The following is a 23,692-nucleotide window of genomic DNA, read 5'->3' on the forward strand; positions in this document are numbered from 1 at the left end:
TTGGGCTTTGGCATTTTCATTTCTTCTCGAGGGATTCTGGTGCTATTCTTGGAGCTGCTAGAATGGGCAAAGTGCAGCCTCAATAACTCAGAAACCTTAAAATAGCCAGATTCTCGTGAGTTGGGCAGAAATAATTACAGTACCTTTAGTCGACAACCAATAGACTTGAAACGGAATCAGTTCCTTGCCTGTTAACGTATCCGGTTCTAGTCTAAGCTACACTTCGCCTGATTTATTACGCAATAAAAAGTGGTTTCTTTCTGCAAACGATTTCACCCCCAAGCTGGCACAACGGAGCTTTCATTAATTCCAGAACAATTCAACTCTAGCAGTATTAAACTGCCTACGCACTAAAAAAGTTTCAGGTCTCATTTGGTTGCTAGCTAGTGCAAAAACAACCAGGGAAGCAAAACCCGGTCCATCCAAATGGAATGGCACGTTTGAACCCATCCAACTGGAATGGCAAGGACTGAGAGGGATGGCCGGGTGGTAGTTCATTTTCCCCTAAATTCATCCTAATCCCCAACAAGGCAGGGTTCAGAGATCAGAACATGGAGCAAGCTGGATATTGGAGATCAAACCAACACAGGAACCTAAATTTTCTGCGGCATCTTCAATTCTTACACTGCCACATTTGCACATCACTGACTGCAAACTAAGCCAAAACAAACAGGACAGATGGCAGAACAACATCTAACATTCTAATACTACATTAAACTGATCCTGGGCAAGCAGCATTGCAAAGACACTGACAAACAAACAAGAGTTTGGAGTTTTCAGGTGGACAGAGATTCTTCAGTTCATTTCAGGCTCAAAGGATGGCAACTAGTCTCGTCTTTCAGCTGAAACTGAATAGGCTTGTTCTCCAGGAATAGGTAATTGTCAAGCTCAGTTTCACCAAAAGAATCTTCAGCCAGCTTTGAAAGATCACCTGCATGCAAATGCGTAGGAGTTAATTGCATGGAAACTCAAGCAAAATTGCGCATTGAGAAATTAACACCGAAATGTGTGGCATCATATGACTGTATGGGAGGAAGAGACCTGAACTTGAGAGACGCCTACTGATGTCCGGAAGAATCTCAGGCTCCAGTTCCAGACCATTTACTTCTTCATAAAATGTTGCAATTGTCTGAATCATCAACAAAAAGATATTGCATTTTGGTATCAATATAATGCATTATTAGCGGAAAAAATCTACAGAAACCAGCAATGTTGATAACTTGAGCACAAACAAATGACAGACACAGACATATACCGACAACAACACACCATACAAATTAAGGAATGGCTGTTGGTTCATATGTTCTTAGCCAATGAATACTCGGAGGTACATTTACATAAAACAGAAGCACAAAATAGACAACATTGATAATACTAGTATCCATGCAATCGTTAGGGATAAATGCGAAAAAAGCAACTGGAGGGAACCAGTGAAAGCAATTTCCTTCACTGCTACTAGCAATTAGCAAAGGGAAGATTCTGTACATTAACTGGTTCTTAATTCAAATACACTAAGGTAGTAGGGTGCACAATATGCTTCTCAACTTAAGAAGTTTTCGCTAGGATACAGATAATGTGAACAAGCTTGCCAATCAATAAACTAAATATGCTTTTTTGTGTGGTAGAAGACGTGATATAGTAAGTTTTAACAAGAACAGGTAGAAGATCATATTGTACATTAAGCTCTTCTGATTGACTTATTTGCCCATATTAGCAAAAAGAAACAGTGGTAAATTACCATGTCAGTTTTAGGATCTATGTTTATGGGGTGAGGGAAAACATAGTAGCTCAATAATGCATTGTATGACGAAGGAAAGCTGAGTGAAGTAGATATCAGGGCATACTGAGATACATTCTTCCTGTTTAATAACACTACTACCATGATGTAAGTTTGCCAGGTTATCCACATTCAGAAAGTCAAAACAATATGGACGTGGGTAGCTTACCTTAGCTGGAAACACCACAGGATCAAATATTGCATCTGGCCAGTCATGCAATGCTGACATTATTTTCTCCACTTTCTTCTTGACGCCTGCATAGTTGGTATAATAAGTCATGTGTACCTATTGAAAGGTCTGCCAACATATGGACTGGCAAAACGCAAGATGCAAATTCTTACGTTTGTCTAGCTTGTCATTGTCCAACTTCTGAGCATCATTCCCAGTGAAGTGGGTGCTCTCAACACCATCCTTAGCCCATTCATGACATTTTTTTGTCGCCTCATCAGCAAAGATTGTAGCCTTCTTCACTGGGTTCTTCTTAATGGCTTCTTGGCTGCGCAGAGTAGACTTCTCTTTCAGGACGGACCTGTCCTTCAAAGCAGTGCCTTTAGAAATGTTAGGCACTGGGGGCTTGCTGGTGTTGGACACATCCCTCAGGGCCTTCCTTGCTGATGGCTTAGCTGATGGCTTCAGAGGCTTGGCATTCAGCCCATCAACCCTCTTGCCTGCACGCCAGGATCAGCATACCAGATCGTTTATAACAGAAAACTGCGTTTCATGAATTATAGTTTGAGCACAACAGCAGCCTCACCTCTATGAATTGGCAGGTTCTCATCCAGAAAAACAGCTGCTGGAGCTGGGAAAGCCATGGCAGAACAGAACCCTTTCTTGTTCTACTATAAATGTCCTGCAAAGGGAAGATTAATCAGACGATAAAGCAATGAACAACAACTTCCCTATGCTATTGTGATGCACAGAAATTGCAACCAGCGCAGGATTTAACATCAGATCACTTTATTTGTGAAGGCAACCTATATCCTACTTAGGTTTTGCGTGAACAGCAATTTCCCTAACAAATACACAACATATATTTAGAACTTTTTTTTGCTTCGCCTAATCTAAATAACTGACCAGAAGATACACGTGGATGCACAAAACTGAAAACCCCATCCAAGAAGAAGAATACGGGAAGGATATGGGTGGGTGGTCGGATTACGACGCTATTTCGCAACGGGTGTATGCCAATTGGAAGCATTTACACGAATTGGACGGGATATCGCACGGAGAGAGATTAGGGTTTGGGGTTCGCAGCTCGAACCTCACATCAAAGGAGAACGAGAGAGCGTTAGGGAAAAATTTCCCACGAGAGCAAATATTAGGAAGACGCGGAACCTAATCCAGGATCTAGGGCTTACCAACGCAAGAAATCGCTCCGGATCGATCTCCTTTCTGCTACGGTCCAGCGGCGGGGAGGAGAGAGGGCGAGCTCGTGGCGTGCTCCGGGGGAGGAAGGCGTGTTCCTCGGCGGCGGCGAAGGAGAGATTCGTTTCTTGGCTCGTCCGTGCGCTTGAGTTGTGTTCTTGGGGGAGGGGAGGAACGGAATTAATTGGGGAACGTTTGTTTGCGCGAGAGGGGTGGGAAAGGAAAATAAGGAAGAAGGCGAAAGCCGGGAGCGCAACGGTCGGATTTGGATTCGCTGGGAGCCTGGGCGGTTCGGGAAAGTACCGTTGGGTTGGGCCGATGTTGCAGGAACTTAATGGGCTGGCCCTAGTTGGGCTCCGATTTATGGCCCATATACACTACTAATTGGGCTAGCTAGCCCGTGAATCCACACCAAATCCACGCCGCAACGCTGTTCGTCTCATCTCTCATTCTCGCCTTTAAAAATCTTTTAAATATGTTTCGGTTGTTTTCTTGTCGATTTCAAGATTTCTGTCCCTTGTATTGCAAGATCAGCTTCTTGTTTGGATCTCGAAATTCACAGTTCCAGCCAATTGGCAAATCATCCTGCCATCTTGCATGATTGAATCACAAGCCAGCTTTCAACTCACCTGGATCTTACCCGGAAAAAAAAAAAAGCCTCACCTGGATCTGACTACTCGATGATTTTCCGGGCCCTTTCCGTTGCAACATCCGTAAGATCTTTCTCACCTTCTTCCCGTTCTTAATATTTGATCGCGCCAAACTTTTTTCTCGCGATTGTTTGCAAGTTCAGCTTCTTGCTTGGATCTTGAACAAGTACGGTCCAGACAATCGGCAAATCATCCTGCCATCTTGCAAGATTGAAACATCAGCACTCCCTCCGTTCCTAAATACTTGTCGTGGTTTTAGTGCAACTTTACACTAAAACTACGACAAGTATTTAGAAACAGGAGGAGTATATTTTTGTGTTTATAAGCAAAGCAAACTTACTTTGTCCCAAAACTTTGTCATGTTTTGTGGCAATTTCTTCGTTTGCGAGATGGATTACTCAAGCATCTCGTCCGCGAGGGAGGTGGGTGTTTCTCTCGTAGAGATGTTCCTCTGGTAGAGGTGTTTTGGAGACATTCACCATAAATTACTTTGTTTAATTCAGTGGCTCGTTTGATCTTGTTCCGTGCCATGGTTCTCGTACGGTCCTACCCAAAGATGCTCGAACCATTCGGGAAGTGCATTATTCCAAGTAAAATGCTATATAAGTTATTGATTCATGCAACTAAAGCATATTGATTAGCATCAAGGTAAATGTTATGATGGCTGTACGTGTAAAATGATGAGAGAATACTGCAACAATATGATCCATGATCTGATTCTTAGTATTTAAGTCTGATGACCATGTTTCCATGAAGCCAAGTACGATTACAGCGTCCGTAGCCGAACATTCACAGCAACAGGTACAAGTACATACTCCCTCCGATCCATATTAAATGTCGGAGATTTAGTATAAAGTTGTACTAACGTTAGTATAAATCACCGACGTCTTTACGTGTTCCTGCATCATAGTGTAGTAGTAGCTCCCTTAGCAAGCACAACCATCGGACCGGAAACAAGAAAACCGCCATTGACCAATGCTACTAAAAGCTGCAATACCTCTAAAGAAAGGGTCAAGACTTGGCTAAGGGAGTGTTTGGCTCCGTGGGCATAGCATCTAGATTCAACTTTCTACTTCTCCGATCCATAACAAGTGTTGCTGATTTAGTATAAAGTTGTACTAAGAGGGAGTACTTGTTTGTTACCTTGTCTGTGTGCTTGGGACTCGTCCGATACATGCAAAAATACCCTATGCGAAGGGGTAAGGGCTAACTCATTTTCTCAACCTCCTCTCTTTTTTTTTCATTTGTTTCGGTCGCTGTAGGCATGCCACATATTTCTCTATTCCCAAATTAAAGGCTATAACGGAAATTGTTGAGCAAGACACATGGATTTGCTCGCCACATACCTAAAGACATAAGGTGGTGATGGCCACTCACTCGTGAACAATCCACCACATTCAACCAGTGGACTGAACTTTTCCATGCGCAGAACAATGCCAGCACCTTGCCATTGTTTTTTTTTGTGGGGAACACCTTGCCATTGTTTTTTTTGGGCGAACACCTTGCCATCGTTGCCTAGACAAGCTAACCTAAACAGAAGTAGGACCTTCTATTGGTCGCCAGCGAGAGGGCATGCCTTCTCATCGCCTCCAAAAACTCTCCTAGACGAGGTGGTTTTTGTGTAGGAGTTGTGTACTGCATATTCGAATAGGAGCAATCTGATAAGGAACATCAAGATGTGGGTGACTGGTAAGCACTAAAATAGAGACGATTTGGATTTAGCATGATAGTTAGATATGATGGATTTCGATATGATACTCTACTCACAAGATTAGAGTACATCATGTGGGCGGCTGGTCAGCACAGGAACATAGCAACTCTAGGGATATGATGTCCGCATCAGCTTGTCTAGCGGCGTACTATGCGTAGCAACAAATATTGCTGATCATGATAGTATTGGGGCTCCAAAACTCAAAATCAAATGGAAAATTAACTCGAGGGAAACATAGAGGCATTGTTTTCGCCTCGCCGGAGAAGGAAGCTCGAGCAGGTACTGACATTGATTGTAGAGTCGTGGGGCGCAACAGAGACAGGTTTGGGTATTGGTTTGGTGATAGTCCACTCAACAAAACTCAACCAAAACGTCCCTTTTGAGCAATTATACATGACTTCAACAATGTATTTGTATTCAAGATGTCATGTCACTTTATTCCTATGTTTATGTTGTTCGTGTGTTTAAAAAATTGTGTGAATAATAGAGGCTCTAAGCCATTGCTTATCATGACATTGCCTTCGCTCCACATCCACCTTTGTTTCGATGTCTCCATTGGCGCTTCTTCTTCTACGCTACCTCTCCATGTCCTTCCTTACATCTTCATTGGCTGTCTACTCTACAAAGCTGTCTTTCTTCACCGTTGGAGCATCGATTGCTTGCAGATGTGAAATCCACTATATATATGGCCAAATAGAGGTTTTAGGACTTTGCCCAACTCTTGCGCTTATTTTACCCTTGTTGAAGATGAAGAAACACCACCACGTACGTTCACTGGAGTTGGAGAAGATCATGGATTCCTGTGATGATTAAAGGAGCTCGGATTGATTGATGGATCTTGCTCTTGGGTGCATGGTGAAGACCCTCCGGTGCAAGTGTGCCTCCATCGATTGCGGTGTTCAAGTTGACAGTGGAAGCGGTAGTTGCTACTACCTTGCGTCTTCTCGGGGAGGAGAGGATGAAGTTAGGAGGGTAGAGATGGAAGCGGCTCTTTGTTATGTCCCGCTTCCAAGCCACAGCCACTAGAGGCGTGCCAGTTAAAAAAAATGCTCAAACATTGACTTTAAATTTAGATATTGGCATAAAAATGGGACGGGGGTCTCGCTTGCACACTACTGAGAGGGAAACATCATATCAAAATGTTTTGTTCACCCAATGTGATTCTAGTGCATTATGGTGCTAATTCTTCCCACCGACCAGTGTATCACTCCAAATATATTTGAATCATTTCACACACATCTAAATACTAGTGGTGCTACAATCTCGAGCGTCCAAAGTAGGAAAAAAATTGACCTTTCGATTTGCTTCAACAAGATCTTCAAATTTACATCCCGTATTGATATGTTTCACACAAAAAAAAAATTCGTTTTTGTCTTGCCTCGAGTGCTATCCAAGTCTTGTTTTGTTATTTATACGAGTCACGCCTAAGATAAAACAACAACAGCAGCAGCAACAACAACAACAACAACATGACAAAATGCTGGGCAAAAACACGAGACAAGGCAATTTGGAAGACACGAGACCTGACACCACGTGACACAAGACAATCATTTACATGTCACAAAATGCAGTACAGTTGCAAGTCACAATACAAGGCAAGGCATAAAATGTTAGACATGACACCATGTGACATAAGGCAGTACAATTATGCTACACAAAAAGGCAAGGCAAGATGCAGGAGAAACACACAAAAGCGAGATAATTGCAAGATACTAGTCAAAATATCATGTGGCATAAGACATGCCAATTACGAGAAAACAAGAAAGGATGGACAATTACAAGACATGATGCAGGTTTAAAGACACGACACAAAATCATTGTAAGACTTAGGTAGTGTACTATTTTGCGCTTTTACGTAGGACAAAAAACCACATCGAAAAGTTTCAACGAAACCTATTAATATTTCAAGTTCTTGGCACAAAAGCATATTGTACTCTACATACTTGGTTCAAAAGATAATGTATTTTGAAATTTCCAATTTGTAAAAAGAAGCACAAGAATGTATGTTGGGAGACTACTTTTCACAAAACGATACACGTCTTGCTGGTATCCACATCACACGAGGGGCCGCCCACCCTCTACAGGCAACGGTTGTCACGTGGTGTAGGGGTGACTGGGTGGACCTAAAACAAAATTGTCACGTGTTCTTTAATCATACATAAAGCTTGCATGAAATTAAAAGTACCACACACCATATTTATACGAAACATATCAAAGAAAATGAACCCGGCGTGGAGGGTGCGTCCGCTCGGAGAGGGTATCCATTTTTAGTAAAACCGGAGATAAAGATAGATAAAATATCCTCAATTCGACATGTTTTTTGAGAATTTTCGACCCGTTAACAAGTCCGACAAATTCTTCCGGTCTAAATTTTGTGAAGAACAATGCTATGCATGTTGAGTTATTTGCAGGGTTGCAAGGGAGATCAACGAATGGTCCATTTTAATTGAACTAACAGTATATCATTCTTGGTATCCCGCTGCATCCCCAGTTATTTGTACGACTAAAGATTTTAGGTGAACGGCACCCGCTATATCCAGTGACCATCAACCCATGGCCATCTTACGCAAATACTCCGGTGTGTGAATCCAAAAACCTTCGTACGCAGCGTTTTTTTTTTCAGAAGAAGCTTTTTTTTTAGGGGAAGCTCTTTTTGTTTTTTGAGGACGCAGAGTAGCTCCAGTGTGTGAATTCATTCATTTGGGCTTCCCCAAGGCCTCATCCGGCCCATTAAGCATCCAGACCTTAGCCTCTCGCAGTCTCGCCAGTCGCCCCCGCGAGCCGGACTGAGGCAGAGTCGTATGTTTCGTCCACCAACGTCCAACGGACGCCGTTTGCCCGTCTCTGGTCTTCATCTTGCCCGGTGGCCAAAACCCTAGAAACCTCAGGGAAAGGAGGACCCAGGGGGACTGTGAACGGCCATGGAAAAGCTGGACGAGAGTCAGTTCGAGCAGCGGATGAAGCTCTGCGCGCTCCGCATCCCCCGCGAGCTCGCCTCCGCCGTCACCCGCCTCCTTCGCTCCGGGTAACACCCGCCGCTCACTCTATGATCCAATCCTCCCAATAACAGGAGGAAATGGCAAAGCATTTAGCGGTTTCCAATTAGCCGTCATGTTTAGTAGTAATAGCAGCAGCATTAGTAGAGTAGTAGTGCAGACCTGAATTTTCTTGTCCCCTGCGTCTAGGCACCTGCTGGACATGCCGCGGGTCAAACCTGTAGTTGAGGACCCTGGAAATGGCAATAACAGACTCGTCGTGCTCTCGGAGAGGATCCAGAACCCCGGTATGCCTTTACCTGTTACTGGAAACAAGCTAACCTTTTTTACTCTCGTGAAGTGGAGCTTGACGCTTCTTTTCTTAGAATTGTAAAATTGGGACCAAGCCTGCTTTTAAGAATTAATGAAGCTTTGCGTTCTGTAAAAGCTTGAATACTGGAGTATGAATTGTAAAAATGGCAACAAAGCTCGAACTAAGACCTGTTAAATCCTTCCACTCTCCCATATCTTCAGTGCTATACTATTGTACTTTGCTCTTCTTATTGTGCTCTTTCGTTGTAATTTTTTTTTGCTTGCATTCAGTTTGCTCCTCTCTTTTGCTTCTGTCAAAGCAGTGCTTACAGTTACATCCATGATATTGGTATGCAGATTTATCTGACATTCCAGAGCAAGTTCAAGTTTCATTGAAGCAACTGTGCAACATTGATGTTGTGCCTTACACTTTGACTCTTGGTTATTCCTATTGGAGCGCTGGTCAGTGTTTCTTCTGTTCTATGCCATCGGATTTGTTGTAGTACGTACCTTAGTAGCGCTGGTCAGTGTTTCTTCTGTTCTATGCCATCGGATTTGTTGTAGTACGTACCTTAGTTGTGACCAGCCGCGTTTCTTTATGTTATTCTTCTACCAAGTACAGCAGAGGGCAACTGGTCTTCTAGACCAGAACCAACCCTATTTTAGTATTCTGGTTTGCTCATTAGGAATGCTGCATTGTGGCTGCGGGCTAATGATTCCCCTCTTTATATTCATAGGATTCCATGGTGACAATTTTACCCTGTCTTTACTTCATGCTCTGTTTGAATGTTCATCTGTTTTATTTTCATATTTTGTGTAGATCATATTCTGAAGCAAATCCTGCCTGCAGGAGTGGAGGTACCCTCTTCTTTTGAAACAATTGTTAAGTATACTGAACTTAACTTTGTGATGTTTCTTTTTGTTTAACTTTTTGTTTGATCTTGGTACTGATAGTGCTTTGTATGAATTTTGCAGGCCATGTTGCTCACTTAAACATACCTGATGAGTTGTTACCATACAAAGATGTCATAGCTAAGGTTATCTATGATGTAAGGCTGCTTGCTTGGCCTTTTTTCCCTTGACTTAGACGCTCATATCCTTATTCCTACATAACCAAGGACACCTAATTTGGGGAAAAGTGCTTGTTCATGAACATGAAGTATAGCTAGAATTTGCTTCTTAGTGTAGAAGAAGTATAGCGAGCAGCACTATTGATAATATGCCACCACAATTTTTCACTTAGCATTCTGTTGCATATATGTACTTCGTATGCCATATAGTCATACAAGTGCAAGGTTGTGCCCGTAGCTTACCCTTATGTTTTACTGCTCCTAAATGTTTACTTTTGATTGTCTTATTTGCATGATTGAATAGGCTAGAATAAAATTGATGCCAGACTTGGCAGACACCGTAGAAAAATTCTAAATGAACATGCGGGCCATCTCGGTTGATTTAGAACTTTCTAGAATAGTCTCCCTACTTATTCACATAATATTTTCTGTCGTGTTTATATGCAGAAAAATTACCCAAGGATCCAAACAGTGGCGAATAAAGTTGGGGCAATTTCAAATGAATTTAGAGTTCCAAAGTTCGAGATTCTAGCAGGAAAAAGTGATATGGTCACTGAAGTCAAACAGTATGGCGCTACATTTAGACTTGATTATGGTTTGGTCTACTGGAATTCGAGACTTGAGCATGAGCACATCAGATTGGTTTCCCTTTTCAAGAAAGGGGATGTTATATGTGACATGTTTGCTGGTATCGGCCCATTTTCCATCCCAGCTGGACAGAAAGGATGTGTTGTATATGCAAATGATTTAAATCCAGATAGTATTCGTTATCTAAAGACAAATGCAAAGATTAACAAAGTGGAGGATTATATCTTCACATATAACCTGGATGCTAGAGTATTTATGCAAACTTTAATGAGCGTACCTGGTCCAGAAACTAAGTCTGAGCCTCAACTTGCTACTGCCAATTGTTCTTCTGGAGAAATGGTATGTGCTGATGGACAGTCCACTTCAAATGGAAACCATAATGGTACTTTCTGCATCCCACTACCCCTCTGCATACTTATTTAAGGTAGATTTTTACTTAGCGCGTGCTAACACTAGTGTGTAATAGATGTACGAGAGATCTTCCAGAAGAGTTTGAATGACCACTCCATGGTAGGCACTACTGCCAAAAGGCGTCAAGATACCTCGAGTGAAGGTAACTACAGTGTATGCAATGTTTATTCTGTAAACCGTGCTAGAAGTCTTTATGCCCATTTGTTGTTTCAAAGTATTTATAGCATGGTAGTTTATGTTGAGTGAAACTGCTGTATGGCCGAGGTCATCATATTAATCCAATAAACAGCAGGCTCGATAAGTATGGCAACTATAGCTATTATGTCACTTGTGCTAGAGTTACACTGTCATGCTCCCTACAGGTGATCTGGCCTGCCAAGAAGATGGCAATCAAACCAAAAAGCGGAACAACAAGAAAGTAAAATGTACAGGGCCACTACCCGTCAAGCCATGGGAACACATGGACCATGTAGTAATGAATCTCCCTGCTTCTGCTCTGCACTTTCTAGGTAATGTTTTTTCCTCCCTGAAGCCTCCCTGTTATATTCTAATGATCATATCATGTGTGATGATATGTTTGTGTGCATGTATGCACTATTTCACAGTTATCAATTGATAGCATTTCTTGACATCAGGTTTGGATTAGTATATATTTTAATTTCTTGCTAAAAAACTATGATTAAATTGTGCCTCTCTTTTGTATTAACATTTTCCCTGCTTCTCGAACTCCAAGCCATAATAGTAGATACTAGATAGTGTATTTTGTTCTGATAAATTGACGGCTTGCATAAACTATTTATATACTCCAGAGGACAGGCAACTCTTCCCAGAGAGCTGTTTAAGATATTTGCACATGGAAAAATCTCTCAACGTGTCAGTCACTTTCACCTCTCAGATCCCCAGGTGTCAATATACATCATGCATTTTAGTTCGGCTTACTGGGAACGGATGTTTTTCCCCCTGATGAGAGGATTTTGCCTTTTTGGTTGATGTCTATAAGCAATAAACATTTAGTTGTCGTATTGTAAATATTTGGTGTATTTGATCTCACCATTGCACACTTAGACATACAGTTGCTATGTGTTTTATTGTTTGTACTTCTATTCGGCAGATTGTTTTAGTGGCCTTATCCAAAAGAGATGCTGGAAAGGATCGTTACCTTGGATCCACTGTTATTGTTTCATCCGTTCAAGTGAAACTGAAGAATTGATATTATCTGTAAGTCTATTCCTCTCCAATTGTTTCTCAAAATCTTTCCTACTTATAAAGATTGGAGTTGGTGGTCGTCCGTTCACTCTTTCCCAACCCATCTTTTCTTGCCCCTGACAGGTCAACTACATATGTAACCCGCGAGTTAGAATAACAAGCCTCACTCTCGTATTGATTCCTCTGCTTTCCAATCCCATGGGTCCGTAGTTTAAATCCACTAAAGCCTGATATCAGGCTTTAATGACATTGTCCTGTAATCTGACCCGTAATCTAATTATCATGGTCTTGTTGACATGTTGGTAAAAAAAAATCTTCATAATTTCGTAGCAAGGCATGGGCACTGTGCTAGTATGCTAAATTGTTCCACTTGATCATACCGTAGGTCCATAACACGCAACAGTACTGACAGTTTTTATATGCTCTATCTATGTTGTGAGGCTTTTCTATTTTCTTTTGAACAGCTCTTTCCCTCTTTGCAGGAAGCAGAAAATAAACTGAATGCCAAGATAGCCGAACCAATATTCCATAGGGTTCGTGATGTTGCACCTAACAAGGTATATTTAGTACTCCCTCCGATCCTAAATTGTTGTCGAAATATTACATGTATCTAGACGCTTTTTAAGAATAGATACATCCATATTTGAGCAAATTTGAGTCAAGAATTTAGGATCAGAGGGAGTACTACAAGATTCATACTAATTGCCTGGAAGATTTTGCCTCACTTATGAATGATGTTCAAACAGTATGGTTGTATTTCTATGAAGGGAATAGAAGGAGGTTACAAGAAAATGAGCTTTATTTAGACATCAGGCACAGATCAATTATTTCAAAATCATCTCCATGATATCCATTTGGCTGCCAATAATAGTTGCTAGTTTGCGTTGATTACTTACTGATAGAAACCTCATGTGGCCCCAGCCACACCTTTCCAGTTTCCAGCCAAATCTGGAAGTAGCCAAGTTATGTTTGTTTCTTTTTTGTGTTTGTTGGCAAGCTTAATCCCATGGACTTCATGTGATGTTTGATGTTCTTGCAGGCTATGTTTTGTTTAAGTTTTAGGTTACCCACAGAATGTCTCAAGGAGGAAACTGAAGACCACATGTCAATCAGTTGAGGGTTAGCCCTCTTCCATAAAATTGCTGAAGCTATAGTTGCTTTCCCGGTACTCTTGGAGGTTTGCAAAAGAAATTTCAATCATTCTAGTAGATCTCAAGCTATCCAGTGAAGTTTGAAATGAATCACCATTCAGTTTAAAGGGAAAAGTTTTGTCAGATTTCATGCTTGTCAGGGGTGAAACCAAGACTGTGGTAGCATCATCTGATGTAGAATTCTTGCTGCTATTGGTCTACATGACCAAACAGTTTCTGAGGTTTTTCTTTAAGATATGATTTAATTGTGTCGAAATCCAAAAGAATGGCAGTTCGGGATGACACCTTTTCATTTCTGGACTGTTATGCCGTGCCATGTAGTTTCATCCTTTACTTGTAGAGCTGTTATACCACCAATCTTTGTTCCCTGTTTTCTTTTCCAGCAATTGTGTGCTCGATAATTATATTGATTCAGTCTTGTATTCATTTGGCTGTGTTGAACAAGTTATAAATTATAGTCTTGTGTACTTATGTGGAGCCTCCATCGAAAACAACGGTAGAGGCTCGGAGAACCACATGAAACAAACAACTGGCTACTCGGTGATGCTGATGCTACTGGGCAGGCTCTGAGCTGTAGCAATGTGGCGCTGCGACCACATTATTTGCAGCCCATGTTAATTTAGAGCCTGTTTGGTAGCACTCCACTTCACCTAAACTTCACTTTACCTCTAAAATTCACTTCACTTCACTTCAGCTCCACTACACTAAAAAATGTGTTTGGGACTCAAATCAGCTCCAGCACATTTTCCTTGTTGCTGTTCTTACCATGATGGATGGATCTCATACGAGATTGCTCACGTGATGGTACGATTAACGCAAGTATTTTCGAACTGAGCCATCAACGTAGCTGATTAATAGAACTCTGATCGATTTTAGGTGATGGGAAAGAGGAATAGGAGAAGAACGCCTGCTGCCTTCTGCCCTTCTGGTTCTAGGCGCAATCGACGGAGAAGAGCAATTAGAGAAAAAGGGTCTTGCTTCCGAGGCAGCAAGGACCTTCAGGGACAGTAGTGGCGAGGTGCTGGTGGAGGGGGTGACGGCTTGGCGGCGCTGCAGTCCAGAGAAGCAGCGGCGACTCCCTGTGGCGGCCGCGAATTGAGGCAGGCTTGCGGGGGATCGAGGGCGGGCTCGCGGGAGACCAAGGGCGCGCTCGCCGGAGATGGAGGGAGGCGGGAGCGCCGGAGATGGAGCATGGTCGGCTCTGCTAGGGTTGTAGATGAGCCGCCATGGCTCCGCCCATCTTTGTTCTGCCCGAGACCTGTCGATGGGAGGGAGACGAGGGGACTGGGTTCACGGGATCGAACATAACGGTTCGGTTCACTAATGGCATTGGTGGGTAAATTACTCCAAGTTTAGGTGAAGTGAAGTAGGTGAAGCATTTTTTTCCTGACTCCAGTAAAATGAACTAGAGAGTATACTGCTCCACTTCATCTAACACATGGAGTTTAGAGTGTTTGGGGCAACTTCACTGGCTTCACTGATGAAGCTGTGAAGTGGAGCTGTACCAAACAGGCTCTTAAGAGCATCTAAAAATTTCTCTTTCTAGATATGATATGCCAATTCTGGGTCATCTCTTTAGCTTTTTTTTTATTGCACTTTTGTATGCACGATACCTGTCTGAAGCATGCTTGAAACAATGAAACCTGCCTGGGTAGCAGGGTAGGCCATCAGTAATTCTGTGGCTTTTTCTCAGGTACGTGACGTACGTTGTATATGTGAACTGTCAAATTGTGGTGTCATGAAGCCACTGTGAGCAAGAGGAAACATGGTGCACTATAACAGAAAACCTGCCAATGCTGCTATGGGTATTTGACTGGCAGCTTTCTCTGGCAACATAAATCTGAGGACCCAGTGAGTTTCATCAGCCTCAAGAACTACAGTTGTACCGAGACGAGATTACTATATGGAGTATATATTAAAAGTATGCATTTCAGCAAAGCTTGTTTCGGACTCGTCACTGTTGGGATGGATGCAAAGCGCCTAACAATAGTGTTGTGATTCTGTTCATAGTTCAGAGATGCTACGTCAAGATGCACACAGCATAGTGTTAGTTGGACACCACGCTAGCTTTTGTACACAGCTGAAAGCATGAAACGAAGGTACACAACTCCTCCCTCTATAACAACAACTGCAGAATCACAAGAGGAAGTAGAAGCTATAGAGGTACTATTGTTAGCCAAGATCTGGGACAATGAAGGAGTCCTTGTAGTGAGGTATCTTGACGATTGCTCCCATGCGATCGATCGGAGTAGCAGCCCACCTCTTGATGGTAGCGACAACGATTACTGACAGGTCCTTCACATCACAGGTGAGGGTTTAAGACTCGTCAATGATCTGGGGTTATGTGGTAGTGAGTGGAACAGGACAATGCTCATTTTAGAGTTCTGGTCAGCTCAAATGCCTATGCTTCTTAGATCTAGCCCTACTTGTTGTCTTCTTTAATTAGGTTGACCTGCAAATGGCGTGAACATGCTAATATGAAATGTGGATGCCATTTTTTGAACCATTCGTCCCCCATGTTAGAGCAAAATATGAAAAATGTACTAGTCCATGATAAACAAAGGACAACTGGACGCAATGTGCTGCTTAGATAACATGAAACTTTGATTTACAATGACAGCTAAGGAATGAAAACCGATTGATCAGCATTGCCTACTATTTATGTCAACAAAAGCGCATTCGCAAAGATAACGAGGCCAGCATGCATCACGACGGCGGGGCTACACGGCTACACATGCAGTTGCATGGAAAGACTCAACAACCCGTAGTTTCGGGCGGATGGCAGCAACATCATACACAGGAAGGCGGAGGCTGCTAAAATTGGACGGAGCGAATACGTATAAACTCTTGGTCAAACCTTTCACTCAAGAGATTCTCTTTATTTCATTGCTAGTGACCCTTGCTTTAATTTGAACAATGCAGATTTTAAAGTTATGGTCAACCCGAATTCCTGTGCTTCTTTAATTCCTGCCCTGCTTGTTGTCATCTTTAATTAGGTTGTCGAAATGCAAATGGCATGAACATGCGAATATGAAGAATGTATGGTCTCATCTTTTGAACCATTCGTATATAGAATGCATTCAGTGCTGTTGCACGACATATATTATTATACATTTCTCCCTCCCCGTTTGGAGCAAAATAAGAGAAATGGTAGTCTGATAAACAAAGGACAATTGGACACGATGTGCTGCTTAGATGGTTATTTCGAGGTACTATATTTCTGAATCTGACAGCACATATGATTTTGATTTACAACATTTAAAGTAATGTAAGCCAATTGATCGGTAGTACTACTACTTATGTCAAGATAACAAGGCAATGCATCACGATGATGGACATCCGCAAAAAAAGAAAAAAAAAAGAGATGATGGCCAGGCTACAGCGTCGGATGGAAGGAGGACTCAACAACCCTTGGTTTCAGGCGGCGGCCGGCGGCAGTGAGGCCTTCACCATCGTGCGGCTGCCGTCCCATTTCCACGAGACGAACGAGGGCCTGTACGAGCCCCGGCTGGTCTCCATCGGGCCGTACCACCTCTCCAGCGCGAGAACCCGCGGGATGCAGAGCCACAAATGGCGTTTCCTCCGCGACTTCCTCCTCCGGAACCACCACCCCGAGGACGGAAGCAGCTCTGTCCGCCTCCAGCTCCGCCTTGCCGCCTACATCCGCGCGGCCCGCGGGGTGGAGGCGCGAGCGCGGCGCTGCTATAGCGAGTCCCTTGAGATGGCAAGCGACGACTTCGTGCAGCTGCTCGTACTGGACGGCTGCTTCATCCTCGAGTTCCTGCTCAAGTCCAGACACAAGGTGCTCGAGGTCGACGCGTACATGCAGTGGGCGCGGATTTACATTTATTACGACTTGGTGCTCGTCGAAAACCAGATCCCGTTCTTCGTCCTCGCGGAACTGTACGCCCTTGCGGTGAAGGAGGGGAACAATATTCACCGGCGGGATGAGAACCTTGATGTTCTCATCTCCAAGTTCTTCAGCCGGCACGAGCCTCTATGCCACCTTCCGGTGCCGGATCAGCAACTCGACATCCCGTGCGTCCACCACCTGCTCCATCTACAGTACAGGAGATTGATCGTGACGACTCCGGCAAATGACGGAGCTGGTATACAACCACTCGAGTCAGGTAAACCCAGTGTTCCATCACAAAATTAGTCTTTATCATCCTTCATTAGTGGCACATACGGTAAGCAATAGAGCATTCTTTATCATCCCTCATTAGTGGAAAATGATATACGTACATACCGTAAGCAATAGAGCTGACAATCCGAAACCACACCAGTGGCCTTATCTTCTAGCTTCTCTTCAGACGCCGGCACCGGATCCAACGAGGATGAAGGGGACGATGAGCGCGAGCTGGTGATCGGTATCACGCCGCTGGGCGCGGCAGGCAACGCGGCTGCAGGAGCCGCTGGGCGCGAGCAGGTGAACGGGGGGATCACGACGCCGCTAGCGATTCGGTGCGTGACGGAGCTGCAGGAGTTCGGCGTCACGTTCAAGGAGAAGCCCTCACCGGCAAGCCAGTTCGACGTGACGTTCCGCCGCGGGAGGATGGAGATCCCACGCCTGGCCATCAACGCCGGCACCAGGATCCTGGTGGCGAACCTGTTCGCTTGGGAGCAGACGACCAAGGAAGACTGGAAGAAGGGCGTGGTGACGGGGTACCTGGTGCTGATGAACGCGCTGGTGAACACGGCGGCGGACGTGTCCGTGCTCCAGCGCAGGGGCATCCTGGACAACATGCTCTCCAACGAGGAGGATGCTGCGGCCTTCTTCAACCGCCTCGGCGGCTGCGCGCTCTTCGACCCCGCCGCGCACCGCTACGCGGAGCTGTTCAGGGACGCCAACGAGTACTGCGACCACCGCTGGAACCGGTACGTGGCCGTGCTGAAGCGCGACCATCTCCGGAGCCCGTGCTCTATCATCAACCTGCTCGCCGCGGCCATCCTCATGTGCATTTCGGTCACGTCTGCCGGCTTCGTCATCTGCCACTACAGTCATGCTTGCTCCTGATCAAACCTCTTGGGCCATGGCCTCTTTTTCAAAATTCTTTTTCTTGAGCTAATCTCCTGGCCTCTTGGGCAGACCCACCATGACAGTTGCTTGGTTTTACTTGATCAGTTTTTTCAGTGGTTTACTTAAACAGTTACTACTTTCAAATTTGAACCGATGCCCAAAATGCATTCAGTTGTTACTGATTTTCTCGCCTACAGGGCTTTTGACTCCTTCGTGGGCCTGCTCGGTAATAATGCTTCTACTTGGGCTTTTTGCTGTGACGTTTTTTGATAGAAAAATCTACTAATATCTATAGCTCTCTGTGTGCTCAAAAAAAAAAACTATAGCTCTCTCTGAATTAGAAGATAGGTTTGGAAGGTGAAAGTGATTTTTCACTGACCTTTTTACATGTTACACGGCCATTCAGGGTGCAGAGATGGGAGATTGACAGGTAGCATTATCGCCACTTCTTAAAATAAAAACATCGAATCATGTTCAAAAAAATTTCGATGGTTTAATTTTGGCAGAACTAATTTTTGTGACAGTTATACATCACAACTTGTCGAAGATGAGTTTTGCAGTTATAAGTCTTGGTTGGGTCAGCATAGGGCTGAAAATTAAACTCAAACCACGCGAGTGAAACAAATAGCTCTTTCTTTGGGTCGACTCAAATAACTTGTTCAAAATTAATCCATGTTGTGATTCAAGGCCAGACCCGTCTCTCTTCATTTCAGGCACATGGCCAAGCTTTCCTAAAAAAAAGGCACATGGCCAATCTATCAACTCGACTTAGCTGAACACACCACCTGTACATCCCTCAGATCACCACGTCATGGAGAAACTAAGCCAAATTTAGAGGTCATACATGATCATTTTTATTATTTATAACGAATTTAATAAGCCAAACGATCCAACTTGTAAGTTACATGAGTCGGGCCAAGTTTAAGTCGAACTTGTTGTCTTAACGTAACGAGCCAAGTGAAACTAGCTTGTGATCTAAATAAGTTTTACCGAGTTGAATCGAGTCAAGCCTAACGAGCCAAGTAAAACTAGCTTGTGATCGAAATAAGTTCCCATAAGTTTTACCGAGTTGAATCGAGTCGAGCCAAGCGGGCTCGGTATCCAGCACTACGTCAGCATACACTGGCCATGAGCCGCAGATCTGCATGCATTATTTTACGGTCCTTCTAACCCTGGGTGAGAGGTGCTTTGCGTGGCTGAAACCATTTTGATGCCAAGCATGCATATGTGGTTGCAGCAGCCCTGCAGGGTTTGGTTTTGCACGGACTGATATCTGTCTGCTTCTGGACAATGAGATTAACCTTTCCCTTAACTCTTCATTTGTAGAGAAGTTACGGTCAGAGCTGCTGTATGGCTGATCAGTATTCCCTGTGTTATAGTTCCATAACGCACCAATCCCCTCAATTCTTATTTGTACAGAAGTTACTCTGAGAGCGGCTGTGTTAATGATCATGCTTTTTTTTTTCTTCCAGAACTGTATACTTGTTCAGTTATATTGCTGTTTGAGTCAACATGAAATTGCTCGGGCTTTGTTTTCAGTTCATCTGTCTTGATTCTGAAGATGGTTACTTTTTGACGCGGTCTTCAGTTTTAGTTCAACATCTATAGAAGTAGAAGAGGCAAAAGCATTGAAGTTAACAAAGCTTATCTCAGACTGATCACCGATGGCGTCGAAGCAAACACAATAACTTTGTGATTTTCTGATTTATGCCACAGTTCAGCAGTGCTGCTGCTACGTCAATATGCACACAGCATGATAGGTTGGACAGAACACTAGCTTTTGTACAACACAGCTGAGAACTAAAGGTACGCAGTCATACAACTCTCTGTATACAACAACACTGCAAAATTACAAGAGGAAGTACAACTCCTAGGAGTGTTGTTTAGCCAAGATCAGGAACAATGAAGAAATCCTCGTCGTCAGGGATCTCGATCCGGGCCTTCTTGCTCTGGCGCACGACGGCGGTGGCGGCGCCCCTGCTCGGCCTGTAGTAGGCAGCGTCGTCCGCCGCCTGCGAGTTGAGGAACTCGGGGACCTCTATCGCCGTCCTGCCGCCCTTGGGCGTCTGGTCTTGGAACAGCTCCATGTCGGCGGTGAACCACTCCAGCTCCTTGAACCCGAGAGGCGATTCCTTGTGCAGCTGCAGATGAGAATCAGATGAGATGAGACCCCAAGCAGGCAGGCAAGCACAGTAAAGTACAGTAGAGTTGCTGGACATCGGTTTGGTTGGAGTTAGTTTTACCTTATCGCTGGACTCGTAGTCGGAGAACTGCAGGAGCTCGTCGACGGCCCAGCCCTGCGGCAGGAACTGCGGCGGCGAGGGAACCTGCTGGGCCTGGGCCGGCGGGCGCTCGGCCGCGGGGGCCATGGGCGGGGCGTGGTGGTCGGCATCGTGGCTGGCGCCGTGGTCGGCATCGGCGCAGGCGGAGACGGGCCCGCCGAAGCCGACGCGGATGCCGGTGGCGAGGTAGCGCTGGTGGTTCCCGGAGAGCGTCCCGGGGACGTGGATGGGCTCGTCGCAGTCGCGGCAGAAGAGCGCCCTGTCCTCGACGCAGAAGATGAAGGCCGCCTTCTCCTGGCACACGTCGCAGCGCGGGAGCTTGCCGGCGCCGAGCGCGTCCAGGGGAAGCCTCTGGTGCTTGCTGGCCAGCCTGTTGGCTGCGTGGACCTCGACGTCGCAGCGCCCGCACAGCGCCGCCTCGTCGGCGCAGCACACCACCGTCGCCGCCGCGACCCCGCACGAGTCGCACTGGATCTTCATACCCTAGGCTAGGCTGATCGAGGCGCTGAGCTTCGAGAAGAGATAAGGCTGGTAGGTACCGGTGGCTGCTGCGAGGAAGAATGGAGGAGAGGGATCCGGAAGCAGGGGCGCGCGGGTGGTGCATATAAGAGCCGGCGCGAGCACGCAACTGCAGGCAGCGCGGGGGCCAAGGCAATCAGTGAAGCGCGGCGCCGAGCGAGCTTGTGGTGGAGAGCAGGCCGGAGAGACTTGTGGACACGGGCGCTCCTCGGGAAGCAATTTGGGGGACATGGGCGTGACTAGGGGGGCTGTTCCCACCGTGAAAAGGGACGGCGCCCGCTTGCACGTACGGGCCAAGATATTGATTTGGTTCGAGATTTTGATCGCTTCTCTGCTCTGCTGACTCGGCGGATGCCTTTTCCATATAAAAATCTGGGACGAACTTGTGGTCGTAGCGGCCTGTGCTTTTACTCAGGGACGAGAGAGTTACACGTGAAATGGATCATGGAGTTGCACAGTTGCACACAAAGAAAAGTGTAAAAAGATCAAGAAAAGAAAATCGAAACAATTTGACAGCATCGGGTGACATGCACTTTAGACTTTAGCATGTCACATGATTTCACTATAATCGGTTTTGGGTCTGAATTTTCATATAATCTTCTCTTAAGGCGGCAAATGAAATTGCTTTTTTCTTTTCTTTCATATAATCGGTTTCAGGTCTGAATTTTCATCACAACATAGGTTCATGTTGTTTGAATGTTACCTGTTGTTTGCAGCGAAGTCGCTCCCTTGTGAACGTGGAAATAATCCACAATAATTATTGGGTGAAAATTGTATCCAAGGCATTATATTGTATGGGGTTGTCATCTATTTAGGCTTAGTTTGACATTGTTGAACTGTGTAAAATAGCCAAAAGTCAGTTGGAAAAGCTGAATTATCATAATCCATCTTGATGCCAAATGCAGCCTTAGAGCACTTTATACGTGTTATCTATATAATTGCCACTAAGGTGGAATGAATGAAACGGTTTTAGTTTTCTATATTTTAGGAACCCACCCTTGGAACCAAATGATTCCTATATTTTTGAGGAATAAGATAGTTATGCATCTTACTAATTTTTTTTTTTGAAGAATCAAATGGTTCCATTCCAGTTTCATGTATTTGAGCTCAGGAACCAAACATGAAAATGATGCTCAAACCTAAAAACATTATATTTCACCATCTTCTAGCAACCAAACTCTGAACAAATTAATATGCGACTATTTAACATCTTGCTAGGGACCGCACTAAAATGTCTTGTAGGGACATAATACATATGGATTTTCGGTATGTATCGTTATTAATTTCCGTAGAAAAAGTTCTACATAATGAAATGTAAAAACACAAAATCTCTTGAATCTAGAGGACCTTAGGTTTTGAAAAATGTTCCATTTAGAGAACATGGCGTTTTGAGTTCAAACTGGAGTGGGGACATCTTCATCACAGTAATGCTCATGTGATTGCAGTTTGGGTTAATTTAATTAGGTGGCTTGATGTTTTAATCTAGGGATTACTTCAGAGAAAGAACTGCAGCTGTCTTCCTCTCCTCCTCTTCTGGTGTGTACGCAACAATGTATGCTCGACAGCACACAACAGCGTTGCTTCATGTTTGCTCATGCTGCAATCGGGTAGATGAAGCACCGTCATCAACCGCCAGAAAAATGCCCCATCTTCAGTGATAAGCACAGATTAGGCGTTCGTTGCGGGGGTAAATCAGATAAATTCGAGAAGCAACACCAGCCACAGGTACGCTGCTGAGTCTGCATTTAAGCCCGTCCGGATCCTCTGTGCTTCATCCACAATGAAGTTCACGTGGAGCGTACTGTGGTTCACGTGGAGCTCACAAGCTGCCTGCCTTCGCGGTCGTTTTTTTGTGTGGAAAGAACCCTACATTTATATTATAAGCATAGTGGAGAAAATCCACTGGAAGTTACATCCGAATACAGAAGAGGTTATTAAAAATTTACAAAGCACAGGCAAGCCTTTGTTACACACGAGTACAAGAGATAGACAAGTAGAAACACACGCGTCCAACTCTTTTGCACAGGATGCCACGCGTATGAACACGCGTCCGAAGTCCTGCTTTGTTGCCGACCAGTCTCAATCTTGCCGTTGACGAGCTCTAGCGCCGGTCGCCACTGGCAAACGTAGCAGCTCCTCGGAGAAACAACCTCCGCTAGAACCCTGAAAGGGAATTTCGCAGGTAGAAAAGGCAGCCAGCCAAAGCCATATGATTCAATGGACCCCTTACTTCAGCCGCATCAAAGAACCCCTTAGTTTGGTTGATATCTTCTGCAGCCCTCCAAGCCATGCCTCCAACACCACCAAGAGGCCGGTGCCCGCAAAGACCACTGAGCGGGCCTCCACAGTGGAGGTTGAAGAGGGTAAGCATCGTAGTCTTGATGGTGAAATCAGCCAGAACAGGTTTCTTCCTGACGAATGAGAATTTTTTGAACACCATCGCCAAGAAGAGAAGAGAGGAATACCAAAAGAAGGCAAGGATTGTATGCATCCCCTCAAGACATGTACGCTTGGAAAACCAAGAAGAGATTGGAGCACTAGGAACAGCACGCCGGAGAAGAAGATCTTGAGAAGCTTTATCCGGCCACAAAATCCAAAAGTTGCAGGGATTTTTAAAGAAGAAAAAAGGGGACAGGATGGAAGGAGAAGATACC

At 44.5% G+C, this 23,692-nt stretch overlaps 4 protein-coding genes and 1 non-coding gene across 6 annotated transcripts; 3 read left to right on the forward strand and 2 right to left on the reverse strand.

Annotated features, from left to right (window-relative positions):
* Positions 1-485: 485 nt before the first annotated feature.
* Positions 486-3,357, reverse strand: LOC100840451. Its single transcript, XM_003575266.3, has 6 exons — positions 3,137-3,357; positions 2,533-2,628; positions 2,120-2,446; positions 1,947-2,032; positions 1,042-1,129; positions 486-931 (listed from the first exon to the last, which is right to left on the reverse strand). The coding sequence occupies exons 2-6, from the start codon at positions 2,588-2,590 to the stop codon at positions 801-803; spliced, it is 690 nt and encodes a 229-aa protein (XP_003575314.1). The 5' UTR covers positions 2,591-2,628; positions 3,137-3,357; the 3' UTR covers positions 486-800.
* Positions 3,358-4,463: 1,106 nt separating this feature from the next.
* LOC112272072 lies at positions 4,464-4,535 on the forward strand. The gene has a single exon (XR_002965771.1). It is a non-coding gene; the product is annotated as a small nucleolar RNA Z199 (small nucleolar RNA).
* Positions 4,536-8,275: 3,740 nt separating this feature from the next.
* Positions 8,276-13,672, forward strand: LOC100840755 (tRNA (guanine(37)-N1)-methyltransferase). Its single transcript, XM_010237363.2, has 11 exons — positions 8,276-8,529; positions 8,690-8,787; positions 9,149-9,253; positions 9,612-9,674; positions 9,767-9,840; positions 10,309-10,831; positions 10,916-11,002; positions 11,223-11,369; positions 11,972-12,078; positions 12,549-12,623; positions 13,106-13,672. Exons 1-11 carry the CDS (start codon positions 8,426-8,428, stop codon positions 13,181-13,183), a joined length of 1,461 nt encoding a protein of 486 aa, XP_010235665.1. The 5' UTR covers positions 8,276-8,425; the 3' UTR covers positions 13,184-13,672.
* Positions 13,673-16,492: 2,820 nt separating this feature from the next.
* On the forward strand, positions 16,493-18,486 carry LOC100831145 (UPF0481 protein At3g47200). Of its 2 annotated transcripts, none has more exons than XM_024462026.1 (2): positions 16,493-17,347; positions 17,504-18,486. In XM_024462026.1, exons 1-2 carry the CDS (start codon positions 16,546-16,548, stop codon positions 18,232-18,234), a joined length of 1,533 nt encoding a protein of 510 aa, XP_024317794.1. In that variant the 5' UTR covers positions 16,493-16,545; the 3' UTR covers positions 18,235-18,486. The 2 variants fall into 2 exon arrangements, with proteins under 2 accessions (XP_024317794.1, XP_024317795.1); XM_024462027.1 differs by having other exon boundaries at positions 17,531-18,486.
* Positions 18,487-19,900: 1,414 nt separating this feature from the next.
* Positions 19,901-21,176, reverse strand: LOC100841059 (B-box zinc finger protein 25). The gene is made up of 2 exons (XM_003575268.4): positions 20,481-21,176; positions 19,901-20,378 (listed from the first exon to the last, which is right to left on the reverse strand). Exons 1-2 carry the CDS (start codon positions 20,997-20,999, stop codon positions 20,121-20,123), a joined length of 777 nt encoding a protein of 258 aa, XP_003575316.1. The 5' UTR covers positions 21,000-21,176; the 3' UTR covers positions 19,901-20,120.
* Positions 21,177-23,692: the final 2,516 nt, after the last annotated feature.

This window comes from Brachypodium distachyon, chromosome 3 (genome assembly GCF_000005505.3).
Source record: "Brachypodium distachyon strain Bd21 chromosome 3, Brachypodium_distachyon_v3.0, whole genome shotgun sequence".
Classification (NCBI taxonomy): Eukaryota; Viridiplantae; Streptophyta; class Magnoliopsida; order Poales; family Poaceae; genus Brachypodium; species Brachypodium distachyon.

Bases quoted from the DNA above. Each gene is read 5' to 3' on its own strand.
- LOC100840755 (XM_010237363.2), top strand. From the start codon at position 8,426: ATGGAAAAGCTGGACGAGAGTCAGTTCGAGCAGCGGATGAAGCTCTGC. The intron at 9,841-10,308 runs GTAAGGCTGCTT...GTTTATATGCAG, and splicing joins TAGCTAAGGTTATCTATGAT to AAAAATTACCCAAGGATCCA. The intron at 12,079-12,548 runs GTAAGTCTATTC...CCCTCTTTGCAG, and splicing joins CTGAAGAATTGATATTATCT to GAAGCAGAAAATAAACTGAA.
- LOC100840451 (XM_003575266.3), bottom strand. From the start codon at position 2,590: ATGGCTTTCCCAGCTCCAGCAGCTGTTTTTCTGGATGAGAACCTGCCA. The intron at 2,447-2,532 runs GTGAGGCTGCTG...CCTGGCGTGCAG, and splicing joins GAACCTGCCAATTCATAGAG to GCAAGAGGGTTGATGGGCTG. The intron at 1,130-1,946 runs GTAAGCTACCCA...TTGATGATTCAG, and splicing joins CTGTGGTGTTTCCAGCTAAG to ACAATTGCAACATTTTATGA.
- LOC100831145 (XM_024462026.1), top strand. From the start codon at position 16,546: ATGATGGACATCCGCAAAAAAAGAAAAAAAAAAGAGATGATGGCCAGG. The intron at 17,348-17,503 runs GTAAACCCAGTG...AAACCACACCAG, and splicing joins TATACAACCACTCGAGTCAG to TGGCCTTATCTTCTAGCTTC.
- LOC100841059 (XM_003575268.4), bottom strand. From the start codon at position 20,999: ATGAAGATCCAGTGCGACTCGTGCGGGGTCGCGGCGGCGACGGTGGTG. The intron at 20,379-20,480 runs GTAAAACTAACT...TCTCATCTGCAG, and splicing joins ACTACGAGTCCAGCGATAAG to CTGCACAAGGAATCGCCTCT.